Here is a 13,731-nt window from a genome sequence, read left to right as displayed (position 1 = left end):
AATTATTAAGGCATATTTGATATACTGAAATCAATTTATGTTTGTGTTTTGTTTAATAATTGGGATCCGTGGGACCATTTGCTGTAAATATCCTATATTTTTAAAATATAGGATTTTTTTAAAAAAAACTTTGTTTAAAGATATGCGGAAAAATATTTATACTTAAAAATATAAACTCCATTAACAAAAATTGTTCAACAAATCTCTATTAATTCAATACATTGTATGCTTAATTTTCGCAGTCAATTTTTCCTTTTCTTCTCTTTAATGATGTGATGTTATTCAATGTCTTCTGAAAACTTGAGCATAGGAAGTTGAAAGTGTATAAAGTAAAACAAATTGTAAGGACAGAATTTAGAATGCTAATTTTTGAAGGGGAAATATAAATTTTACAACTCTTAGTTTGCATTTTAAATTTATGTTATTACCTGTATTTAAGTTGATTTTCACCAGTGTGTTATGTGTTTGTTTTGTTGTAAAAGAAATACCTAATACTGGGTGATTTATAGAGAAAATAGATTTATTTGGCCATTGGTTCTGCAGATTGTACACAATGCATAGTGCCAGCAACTGCTTGTGGTGAAGGCCTCAGTAAGATTACAGTCATGGCAGAATTTGAAGGGGAGCCAGCATGTCATTGGGCAAGAGAGGGAGCAAGAGAGAAAGGGAAGGTGCCACATTCTTTTAAACAACTAGATCTCCTGTAAACTCTTTACCACTCATTACCCAAGGGAGAGAATCAAGCCATTCATGAGGGATTTGCTCCTGAGACCTAATACCTCCCACAAGGCCCCACATCCAACAATACAGGTCATATTTTAATATGAGATTTGGAGGAGATAAAACATCCAAACCATATCAACTGTTCACTGCTAACCACTAAATCAAAGAGTTACTTTTTTACAGACAATGTATTATTTTTTCTTCATTCAAAAGAAAAATACTTGATTGGACCTTATGAGGAGAAAATGTGAATCTCTTACAGTTTTTAATTAAATAAAATAATTTGAGGCTATTTTTATAAATTAAGGCCATCAAGAAGGACTCTAGACTCTAAAAAGATTCCAGACATTTTCTAGAAACATATTTTTTATATCTTTATATTTATTTATTTATATGTTTATACATATGTTTTTATACACACATATATATACACATATACATACATACATACGTGTGTTTGTGTGTGTGTGTGTGTGTGTGTAGTTATTTTCATAGTAGATTTACACCACTGCCATCTGGGAGTAATTCCCTTATTCAATACAGAAGGATTTCTCATCCTTCTAAATATTTTCTTCTAGCTCACAGTGCCTGTGGCCAAAAACAAGAGATTTTAAAACAACAAAAACAAAAAATTCTGCATCCCCATATGGGTTAGCTTTCTTTTCTAGTCTTTTTACTTGAGTTAAAATATTTCCTTTGAATTTAGACTGACAAAGATATTGAAGGACATCTAATGTCATTTAGAGCACTGCTCCTGTGCTCTTGTTCAGTAGTTCCTCAAGTGGAGGTGATTGGAGATACTAGAAGAAAGGAATAAACTAGGGTAGCTCATATCACCCATTCCGTGTTTTTTCTCTTTAGGATGTCCCAGCCTGAAGTGAAATTGAATTCTGTTCTGCCTCTGCTATGCTGTAAATTTAGCAATAAAGTTTCTGTTCCATATGTGACCGAGTAGGTAAGGGTGCCCTGTAATGGAGTGTAGTGTAGGAAAATCCCTGTTGCTAAGCACCGCGCCAACAACACCATGAACTACAAAGCTCACATGTTTATTTCATTATGCTTTACTTCTATGTCTATCTTGAATTGCTCAGTATTCAGAGAAAACACAAAGGTAAGTTGTTAACATTCTTCATTGCAACAAATTTTTTAGAACTAATTCTATATTGAGGAATGTCTTCAATTTTAACCAAAACCCTTTGATAAATTACAGAGTTGCTGAATTTATCTAGATCTAAATCTTAAACTGTATCTATCATATAGATTTATATGATTTATCAAGAGCTATTATCAGGGATGTATACTTGAATCCTTTTATAATTTTCATAATGCAACCAGAAAGTGACCCTTGAGATCCTTGAGAGTGATTATATAAACATACCTCGATTTGGTGTCTCCAGCCTAATTATCACAGTTAAAATTTTGGTATCAAAATGGAACAAAGATAATAAGACTTGTAAAGCAGCAGACCTTACAAAATGTTAAAAACAATTTTATTTACATAGTGCATCCACACAGACCTAATTATATGTATTAAACCTAATGTTTAACATTATTAGCAAGTCAGAGAATTTAGAAAAATCAGTTAGACATAATTTTAGATAAAATAAGTATTAATATTAGTCATTAATATTAATCCCTGTTTGATTAAATGACTCTATATGAAAATAACTGTCTTTGAATTATTTTCAGCTCACAAATTTTTAATGAAAGGAGATGGTGGCTGGGCGCATTGGCTCATGCCTGTAATGACAGCTCTTTGGGAGGCCAAAGTGGGCGGATCACTTGAGGTCAGGAGTTCGAGACCAGCCTGGCCAACATGGTGAAACTCTCTCTCTACTAAAAATATAAAACTTAGCTGGTCCTTGTGGTGGATGCCTGTAATCCCAGCTACTCAGGAGGCTGAGGCATAGAATCACTTGAACAGGGGAAGCGGAGGTTGCAGTGAGCCGAGATCATGCTACTTCATTCCAACCTTGGTGACAGATCAAAACTCTGTCTCAAAAAAATAAATTAGGAGATGGTGTGTAATCAATATTTTGGGCCCCTCTTGTTAGCTAATATGTTTAAGCCTAGGTCAAGATAGAAACTGACCCAGATTATTAGCATGTTTCAGTGCATAATACTTTAAAATAATTCAACACTGACACATAATACTATACTATTCCACTTAGATATAAACAGATGGTAAGAGAAATCTCATGTTCTTATCCTGGCATGGTGGCTCACACCTGTAATCCTAGCACTTTGGGAAGCCAAGTTGGGAGGATCCCTTGAGCCCAGGAGTTTGAAACCAGACTGGGTAACATAGTGAGACCTATCTCTACAGAAAATTTAAAAACTAGCTGGGCGTTGTGGCAAGCACCTTAGTCCTAGCCACTGGGGTTGTTGAGGTGAGAGAATTGCTTTTCCCAGGAGTTCAAGGCTACAGTGAGCTATGATCACATCACTGCACCCCAGCCTGGGTGATACAGTGAGACCCTGTCTCTTAAATAAACAAAAAATAATCCCAGAACTCTAATGTTCTTATAGGACTTTTAATAATTAGCCGGGCATGGTGGCGCATGCCTATAGTCCCAGCTACTTGGAAGGCTGAGACACAAGAATCGCTTGAGCCTGGGAGGCAGAGATTTCAGTGAGCCGAGATCATGCCACTGTACTCCAGCCTGGATGATAGAGCGAAACTCTGTCTGAAAATAAATGAATGAATGAATGAATGTATAATGAAAGTTTTAACTTAACAAATTTTATTCATGCCTCACATTGATGAAATTATAAGAACTAATAATACTAATATACATATATTTTACAAAAAAGTTTTTTTTAAAATTAAATCCTTATGATATACGAAGTTATTTATTTATTTATTTATTTATTTATTTATTTATTTATTTATTTTGAGATGGAGTCTTGCTGTCACCAGGCTGGAGTGCAGTGGTGCGATCTTGGCTCGCTGCAACTTCTGCCTCCTGGGTTCAAGCGATTCTCCTGCCTCAGCCTCCCGAGTAGCTAGGACTACAGGCGTGTGTCACCACGCCCAGCTAATATTTGTGTTTTTAGTACACATGGGGTTTCACCATGTTGGCCAGGATGGTCTTGATCTCTTGACCTCGTGATCCACCTGCCTCAGCCTCCCAAAGTGCTGGGATTACAGGTATGAACCACCACACTCGGCTACAAGGTGACTTAAATTAATCAACAATTTAATCTTAATGCACAATTTTTGTCATTTGTAATATTTTCCAATAGCTTATCTGAAATCGTTAGGATCAGATTTCAAACTAAGATTTCAAAGTCAGATTTCTTTGAAATCACAATTCAAAAATATTTAGATTTTAGAAAGGTAATGTGATAAATATACTGCATATTATGGAATATCCCTAGTGGCAAATCATATGAATAATCACATGAACTGGGATCAGTAAAGACTACCCGTGGCTGGGTGCGGTGGCTCACACCTGTAATCCTAGCACTTTGGGAGGTTGAGGTGGGTGGATCGCCTGAGGTCAGGAATTTGAGACCTGCCTGGCCAACATGGTGAAACTTTGTCTCTATTAACAATTAGCTGAGTGTGGTGGCAGGTGCCTTAATCCCAGCTACACGGGAGGCTGAGGCAAGAGAATTGCTTGAACCCACGAGGTGGAGGTTGCACTGAGCCGAGATTGTGCCATTGCACTCCAGCCTGGGCAACAGAGCAAAAACTCCGTCTAAAAAAATAAGACTATAAATACCCCTACATCAGCATAGATCAGATTTTATCAAACTTATGTTTAGGTATTCATAAATGTTGAATTTTGTAATTCCATGTGAAGAATTGTAGATCTGCATAGATTTTCAAATACTAATAGTTATAATTCCATAGTTTATAAGTCCAATTTTTGGTTATTTTCATTATTAATACTTTTCCATTCATCTACCCTTTCTAAGAGAGAATACAATATGTTTCTTTCTTTCTTTTTTTTTTTTTTTTTTTTTGAGATGGGTTCTCACTTTGTCCTCCAGGCTAGAGTGCAGTGGCACAATCCTGGCTCAGTGCAACCTCCAGCTCCCAGGTTCAAGCAATTCTCCTGCCTCAGCCTACTAAGTAGCTGGGACTACAAGCGCGTGCACCATGCCCAGATAATTTTTGTATTTTTAGTAGAGACCAGGTTTCATCATGTTGGCCAGGCTGGTCTAGAACTACTGACCTCAAGTGATCCACCCGCCTCCGCTTCCCAGAGTGATGGGATTACAGGCACGAGCCACCGCACCTGGCCAAGAAGACAATTTGTTTCTAAGTTGATAGTCTATCATTTATCCACATTTCTATGATGAATTTAAGTAATTTCTAATTTCTCCCTATTGAAAATAATGATGGAACAAATAATTTCATTTATGTATATTTTTGTTCATTTGAACAATTTCCTTAGAATAAATTCCAAAGCATAAGCCAGTAGATCAAAGAGAATTAAATCCTTTTATTTTTAAAAACATATTGGCAGATTTCCTCCAAAAAGCACTATGCTAATTTACAATGCCCCCAGAAAAATATTAGTATGCCTTTTTGGTAGTATTATTAACTGGACCATCGATATTCCTTTCTTATGCCCCTTTAATAGTGTAGGATGGTTCATTTACTCTTTTTTATATTAGCATTTCTTTAATCGCTACTAGTGAAAAGAACATAGTCCCATGTATACATGTATGTGTTAAAAGTGCATTCATTTTCTTTGTCCTTTTGTTGATCAAGGTCTTAGTGTTGGCCATGTATATTTGAATATGTTTTTAGTTATTAACCCTTCTTCACGTTATCGTTATTTTGGTCATTTTACTGATGCTTAATGGGGAAGAATCAATTTCACTAGGGATAAAAGTCAGAAGAACAGAAATTGTGAGTTCCTTTGTGAAGATCCAAGGACCTTCAAGGACTCCTGAAGAGCCAAGAATAATCATTCCTATTTTTCATCTCCAATGGAAAAGAGAGGCCATTATTCCTTTCTAGCCTATTCTGGAACAAATAATTAAATTTTAGTGTAAACTAACAAAGGAAACACTGCAAGTTAAAGAAATGTAGTCTCTACAATTTGTTAGACTTTTTATTTTTTATTTTTATTTTTAGTTAGACTTTGTTTTTGAGAAGGAGTCTCACTCTGTTGCCCAGTCTGGAGTGCAATGGCTTGATCTCCACTCACTGCAACCCCTGCCTCCCAGGTTCAAGTGAGTCTCCCTGCCTCAGCCTCCCTAGTAGCTGAGATTGCAGGTAGGCAGCACCACGCCCGGATATTTTTGGTACAGACAGGGTTTTGCCATGTTGGCCAGGCTGGTCTCCAACTCCTGACTTGAGGTGATCTGCCCGCCTTGGCCTCCCAAAGTGCTGGGATTACAGACCTGAGCCACCGTGCCAGGCCGCAAGCTAATTTTCGTATGTTTAGTAGAAGCTAATTTTTGTATGATTAGTAGAGATAGGGTTTCACTCCATGTTGGCCAGGCTGGTCTCGACCTCGACCTCAGGTGATCCACTGGGCTGGGCCTCTCTAAGTGCTGGGAGTACAGGCCAGAGTCACCTTGCCCAGCCAGCATTTATGTTACTTAAATTGCAAAGTAACTGGCCAGGCGGTGGTGACTCATGCCTGTAATCCCAGCATTTTCAGAGGCCGAGGCAGGTGAATCACCTGAGGTAGGGAGTTTGAGACCAGCCCGACCAACATGGAGAAACCCTGTGTCTACTAAAAAAATATACATATGTATATACAAAATTAGCCGGCATGGTGGCACATGCCTGTAATCCCAGCTACTGAGGAGGCTGAGGCAGGAGAATCGCTTGAACCTGGGAGGCGGAGGTTTCAGTGAGCCCATCACACCATTGCCTTGTAGCCTGGGCGACAAAAGAGAAGCTCATCTCAAGAAAAAAAAAAAAAAAAAAAAAAAAAAAAAGAAAAGAAAAGAAAAAAGAAATTGGCCAGACACGGTGGCTCAAGCCTGTAATCCCAGCACTTTGGGAGGCTGAGGCGGGCGGATCACGTCAGGAGATGGAGACTATCCTGGCTAACACGGTGAAACCCTGTCTCTACTAAAAATACAAAAAAATTTAGCCAGTCATGCTGGTAGGCACCTGTAGTCCCAGCTACTCTGGAGGCTGAGGCAGGAGAATGGCGTGAACCCAGGACGCGGAGCTTGCAGGGAGCCGAGAATGCGCCGCTGCACTCCAACCTGGGTGACAGAGCGAAACTCTGCCTCAAAAAAAAAAAAAAAAAAAAAAAAAAAATTACAGTGGGGCACGGTGGCTTATGCTTGTCATGTAGTCCCAGCACTTTGAGAGGCCGAGGCAGGTGGATCATGAGATCAGGATCAAGACCAGCCTGACCAACATGATGAAACCCTGTCTCTACTAAAAAATACAAAAATTAGTTGGGCGTGGTGGCCCACACCTGTAATCCCAGCTACTTGGGAGGCTGAGGCAGTAGAATTGCTTGAACCTGGGAGGCAGAGGTTGCAGTTAGTCGAGATTGCGCCCCTGCGCTCCAGTCCAGGCAACAGAGCGAGACTCTGTCTCAAAAAAAAAAAAAAAAAAAAAAAAGTAACCAAGGCAGAGCACCGAGAGGAGAGGTTTGGGAGATGGTTTAGTGAAGTAATCCATATTTTCTGATGATAAATTGGCACCCAGTCAATTTATTCATCAGAAAAGAATACATCGGCCTGGTGTGGTGACTCGTCCCCTCTGTCATCGTCACCAGCAGCGCGGAGCCTTGAGCCAGAAACCTCCAGGGGGCCTAAGTCAGGGGGTGGGTCCCCCGCTGCAGAAGGGTGGAACAGTCGCTCAGTGCCACCCCAGAGGTTGCACCGTGCCCAGCGCCAGGGTCCAGCTCCTGGATCGCAGGTCGAGGAGGGGCCGGGAGTGGCTATGTCAGGCGGGCTTGTGTGGTATGGCGCCGCCCATGTTCCACGGGTGGCTCACTGCAACCTCCGCCTTCTGGGTCCAAGCTATTTTCCTGCTTCAGCCTCCCTAGTAGCTGGGATTACAGGAATGTGCCACTATGCCCGGCTAATTTTGTATTTTTTTTTTTAGTAGAGATGAGATTTCTCCATGTTGGTCAGACAGTTCTGGAACTCCTAGGCTCAGGCAATCTGTCCCGGGATCAGGACTGTGTGATCCTGGGCAGATCGCCTGAGCCTAGGAGTTCCAGACCCGCCTGACCAACATGGAGAAACCCCGTCTTTACTAAAAAAAAATACAAAATTAGACTCCACCATGGACTCAGGTACAGCTCCTACCTGAACATGGCACGCAGCAGCAGGGGCTGCAACCCTGACACTGTCAGCCTCACCAGCAGCGCGAATCCTTAGGCCAGAAGCCTCTGGGGCGCCTAAATCAGGGGGTGGGTCTCTGACTGCAGGAGGGCGGGAACTGACCCTCAGTGCCACCCCAGAGGCTGCACCGTGCCCAGTGCCAGGGTCCAGCTCCTGGATCGCAGGTCGAGGAGGGGCCGGGAGTGGCTATGTCAAGCGGGCCGTGTGGCATGGCGCCCCCCATGTTCCGTTCCAGGGAGGCCCGCCAACACGGAAGTGCCTGAGCGGCAGTTGCCACCTGCACGCGGTGCCTGGGGAACGTGGCCAGGGCGCTTGTCTCCTCAGCCTGCTGAGCTGCGCATGTCCTGATGGCTAACGGCTCTGCTCTGCGCGTTTCTGCTGAGAGAGGCCTGAGTGTGCAAGAGCTTGGCGAAAACAGAACTTTTTACGGGTGTCGAGGCACTGCGTGGACTGAAGAAGGGCAAGGACGATCTGGGTGGGAGGGGGCGGGTGGTGGCTGGGGAAGGGCTAGCGGGAAGCTAGGGCCAACGGAGGGGTTTGGGGGAGGGCGATCCGGAGGCGCGGGCTCTCTCTAGCAGGTTGCCGCAGCCATGCAGTGGCTCTCTCCAGTCGGTGGTGGCAATGACTTGCCCACGGGCCAGGAGCGCCCGAGCCCCTTCAGCCAGCTAGTGTACACCAACAACGACTCCTACATCATCCAGTACGGGGATCTTAGAAAGATCCATAAAGCTGCCTCCCGGGGCCAAGTCTCAAAGTTGCAGAAGATGACAGTGAAGAAGAAGACCATCAACCTTAATGTAAAAGACGCCAGGAAGAGGTACCAGGCCCTGCTTGAGCCGGGACTGCAGAAGGAGATGGTGGCTGCAGGAGGATTTCCCCTTCAGAGTCGGGGGCTGGGGGGCCTGGGGAGGAAGGGAGCAGGTGGAGGAATGGCTGGCGGCAGGGCGGCCACCATGGGCCCCAGGGTCTAGGCCTTCTTCCAGGGCAGGCCCCCAGGCCTGGGATGGGGGCGCCCTGCTGGGCAGAAGGCCCAGGCCACCTTAAAATCAACCCCAAACTTTAGCTGCTTTCTCCTTCACTCCTACTTCCTCTCACAGAGCACTGTGTAGAGAATTTTAATGATTTAACTCACAAAATTAAGTACATACAGGATTTTACTTTTAATGTACAAGCTTTAAAAGATAATGTTAGCTACATTATGAAATGGTGCATAATGAAATAATTCCCATAATATATGTACTTCTTGGCTAAACATTCTTTGGATAAAGTCCAATATCCATTTTGATATCAATGAATGTCTATGTAAATATGTTCTTTGCTGAGGGACCTTAGAAGGAAACTTTGAGGTGGGAAGATGGTTTATGTTCTTGAACTTAAGAAGACTGATTTTTCTTAAGATGCGAGTTCTTTATCAATTTTACATAAACCAAATAAAGTTATCAACGTTTTAACATTTTTTGAATTACACAGGCTTTTACTATTGTGATGACATTTTACATATTTTGTAATGGAGTAGAAAAGTCTTGCCCTTCTAGATACCAAAATGCGCTATTAACTTGCACAAGATGGGCCGGGCGCGGTGGCTTACGCCTGTAATCCCAGCACTTTGGGCAGCTGAGGCGAGTGGATCACCTGAGGTCAGGAGTTCAAGAACAGCCTGGCCAATAAGGTGAAACACCATCTCTTACAAAATCACAAAAGTTAGCCAGGCATGATGTCGGGTGCCTGTAATCCCAGTTACTGGGGAGGTTGAGGCACAGGAGTTGCTTGAACCCGATAGGTGAAGATTGCAGTGAACGGAGATCCCACCACTGCAATTCAGCCTAGGTGACAGAGAATCTCTCTCTCTCTCTAAAAAAAAAATAATAATAAATAAAAAATAAAATAAATAAAAAAAATCACAAATTGTTTACTAACAGCTGAAAAGACAGGTAAATTAATTGTGACAGAATAGAAAATCCAGAAACACCCAAACATATGTAAGAATTTAGAACTTGGTAATGGTCACACTTTATACTACTAGGAAAAGAATTAGTTTCCTAAGTAAAATGCCTGCTTTTTGGAGAAAATTAGATTTTTATGCCAGAAAATAAGTTCCTGATGGAATATAGATTAAAAGTTTTTAATGTACAAAATGATAAAAATAACAGAAGAAAACATATATGCCTATTTACACAGATATATTTTTATGTTGACAAAACTTTTCTAAGATTGTCAGAAGCAAGCATTCTGAAGGGCAATTTAGTAAAACAAAAATTAAACCACCCTGCATATGAGAAAAAATAAAAGGCAGCATACTTGTAAAAATATTTACTATATGTGTGTGTGTGTATATATATATATTAGATTTAAAACTCTTCATTTTATAGAGAATTCACTCAAATCAACAAAAATCCCTCTAATTTAAAATTGGGCAATTTAAATTAGAGATCTAAATTGCAGATCTAAAAAAAGTACTTGGCCTGTAATTTAAAACTGGGCAAAGTCCTTTTGTAAGATCTGCAAGTGACCTATGCACAAAGGAAACAAATTTAGTGTTCCTGGTTAGGGAAGGCATTTAATTTAAAAAAGGAGTCAAATACTGTTCTCTATCCACAAAGTTTGTGCGGATAAAAAGCAGTGATATTTATAGTACTCCTTAAAGTTTAAGTTGCAGATGACTTTTCAAATAGACAATATGATGGTAAGTACCATATTTAAAAAATTGTATATGCCCATTAGTGGTCAATTCTATTACACAAAAATATTTTTAGAAAATAATGAAACATACAATTTCTTTTCTGAGCACTGCTTGAAATATCAATGTATTAAAAATCCATTTAATGGCTTTTATAAGTACATTTCAGTGAGTTTACAGCATGGGATAATATGTGATCACTCAAGGTAGAAATATATTCAGAAATATGTTGACATTTGAAAATGTATTTTGGTATACTAAGTGAGGGTAAAGTAAAGTTCAGTTTGATTATACATACACAGACTATGGTCTTGTGTTATCTGAAATTATGTACAAAATATAAAATTTGTGAAGGACATTTGTTTTTATATAAAATGTTTTTCCTTTTTATTATCTTTGATTTCTGCATTGAGCATGGACAATGCTATTAGTAAAAGTTTATTATTAATAAAATAATTTTTGGGAGGAGCAGCAATATGAATTTTACACAGATAAAATAGTTTCTTGCTTTCTATATTTTAATTTTTATTTTTTGTGGATTAGTATGTTCTGTGAACTTTTAGCATCTTCAGAAGAGAATCTTTTTATCTGTGCTTATTGATTTACATATTTTATTAGACACATTTTTATTATATAGATTTATTACATGTCAATAACTATAGATTAATCGCTTTAGTGTAGTGTTATTAGAAAAATAAAAGAGCAAATATAAGTGCTTTATTTATAGCAGTTTTTTAAGATACTGAACTTCCCAACTGTACTGATCCATTCTTTTAATCCATTTATCGCATGTAAGCTGAATGCCTATTATGTAGAAGATACATTCTAACTCTCAAGACCCTTTCATCCTTAAAAATTTCACACTTACTTGCTCAGCCTGAGCAAAGTGAGAGATTTAAAATTGGAGTATTAGGATTGAATCTCAATTGAAGCTTTTCCTCTCATCTTTCAAACAAAAACACTTCTGAAGTGAGAAACTAGTAATTTTGGAAATTTATAATAGCTTTAAATAGCAATATTAATCATTGGAAATACCTAATTTACATGTATTCTATAAATCTAAATAGAATTTACATACATTCTATAAATCTAAATACAGAATTAGATGAGCCATACCTATTTATTTGAATCCCAAGTTTCCTTTGGCTTGAAGCTTTTAAAATATTAAAGAAGTACTGTGTTTTAATAATTTGTTGTTTTTATGTCAACTCTCCTTTTGCTTAGTACTCTAAAAGGCTAAAATTTTTTTCAGTGTTAATCCTGTGACTAGGACTGCCCTTGTCCTGTTGTATATACTATATTCCACTTCTTGGAAGGCACTGTGAATTGTGTGATGCCTCCTTATTTTATGCACCAGTAAAAGATTGTTTAAATTTCTGCCAAACATAGTGGCAATAAATAATGAATTATAAGTGGCATTTCAATCAGAAATGTTAAAATATGAGAAATTGAGCATCTTAGAATCATTAAAACACAATGTTATCTCTAACCTTTAAAACACACCACAAAGTAGGCATAATTGCACCATTTTACTTAAAATGTTGTCTTTGTTAAGCAGTAGTCATAATTATAGTATCTAACAATTCCCGAGCTGTTACATGTGCTAGGAACTCTCCAAAATACTTTGCATAGATTCTCATTGAGGCATCATAGTGATAACCAGTGAGATAACTGCTGTATTCATCTTCATTTCATTGATGAGAAAATTGAGGTGCAGAAAGTTTAAGTGACAGCTAGAAAGTGAAAGACCTTAAAGTAATATTCAAGCCCAAGTTGAACTGAATCCAAAGACCAAGCTCTTTCTATTCAGATGGACCACTCTTTCATTAATGCAGTGAGTAATGAGAGCAAATGAATGCTGTACTTTCTTCAGGAGAATATTAAATATTTGTTTTGAAGGCAGAAAAAGAGCATGGCATTTAATGTTTACAATTACATAAATAATTGTATGTTTTGAGACAGTGGACTACACTTTGCCAACAAGTCCTCTCACTCTCACAGGACTGCTCTACACTGGGCCTGTGTCAACGGCCATGCGGAAGTAGTAACATTTCTGGTAGACAGAAAGTGCCAGCTTGACGTCCTTGATGGTGAAAACAGGACACCTCTGATGAAGGTAAACAGTAGCCAGTTTTTTTCAGCAGGAGATAGATTTAGTTTAAATACATAGAATAAAAATGAATTTATCTCATTGAAATACAACTAGTTTTGAAACCTGTGGAATATTTATTTTGATTTCCTATACTTTATAATTTATATTCTTTATAATTTATATTATAAATTATTTAGTTTATAATAATTCTTGCTTTAATACTGACAGGCTCTACAATGCCAGAGGGAGGATTGTGCAAATATTCTGGTAGACTCTGGTGCCGGTCTAAATATTGTAGATGTGTATGGCAACACAGCTCTCCATTATGCTGTTTATAATAAGAATTTGTCAGTGGTGGCAAAACTGCTGTCCCACGGTGCAGTCGTCGAAACGCAAAACAAGGTAGACATTAACCAATGTTATTTTCAAAATATTTGAAATCAATTTGTTTTAACATTAACATGTGTACGGTTTTTTATATTTGGAAGCTCAAACATTCCTTGAATGAAAATAGCTTGAAAGAAGTTAATTGTCTAAGATTTTACTTTAAATATTTATGTTTTTACAAGAACTATTAGAGAGTATGGCTTTTCTGTGCATTGATGGTAAATATTTGAATTTGTTAAAGGTAAAAGTTTTTCAAATATTCTTTCCCACACAAGTGTTTTTTTTCTTTCCAGTTAGTGTAAAACTAGAGGAAAGCAAAATTTGCCTGCATAAATTGAGTCAACATGTAAAATTTAGAAAATATGCAGAAATCTGGGTTTCCTCTTAAAGGATTGAATCTGGTGTCTCTTGAGCCCATATGACTGTTTGGCATACTCTGAAGACGTTCTAGCTTTACATAAAGCATATGTTTCCAGTTTGCTTCTGTGCCCACCTAGTTACATCACTTACTTGACTTATCTCTTTTGCCTCTGCAAATATTTCAGTTATCAATTCCTCTTTCATAGTA

At 38.9% G+C, this 13,731-nt stretch overlaps 1 protein-coding gene across 8 annotated transcripts in view; it reads left to right on the top strand.

Moving 5' to 3' along the window:
• LOC135965066 (uncharacterized) overlaps window positions 1–13,731 on the top strand; it is a 78,828-nt gene that overhangs the window by 54,732 nt on the left and 10,365 nt on the right. For 5 of the 8 annotated variants that reach the window (XM_065520546.2, XM_065520545.2, XM_065520544.2 and 2 more), the window contains 2 exons: window positions 12,686–12,800; window positions 13,005–13,178. In XM_065520546.2, the coding sequence (XP_065376618.1) occupies window positions 12,686–12,800; window positions 13,005–13,178 (289 nt within the window). Of the gene's footprint in view, window positions 1–1,584; window positions 1,679–8,242; window positions 8,825–9,454; window positions 9,677–12,685; window positions 12,801–13,004; window positions 13,179–13,731 lie in introns of those variants that run through there. The other 3 variants (XR_012417229.1, XM_074000715.1, XM_065520547.2) reach the window with 2 other exon arrangements.

Source organism: Macaca fascicularis, chromosome 9 (genome assembly GCF_037993035.2).
Source record: "Macaca fascicularis isolate 582-1 chromosome 9, T2T-MFA8v1.1".
NCBI classification, from domain to species: Eukaryota; Metazoa; Chordata; class Mammalia; order Primates; family Cercopithecidae; genus Macaca; species Macaca fascicularis.
Note: the sequence above shows the minus strand (reverse complement) of the source record. Positions and strands in the feature narration are given on the sequence as shown.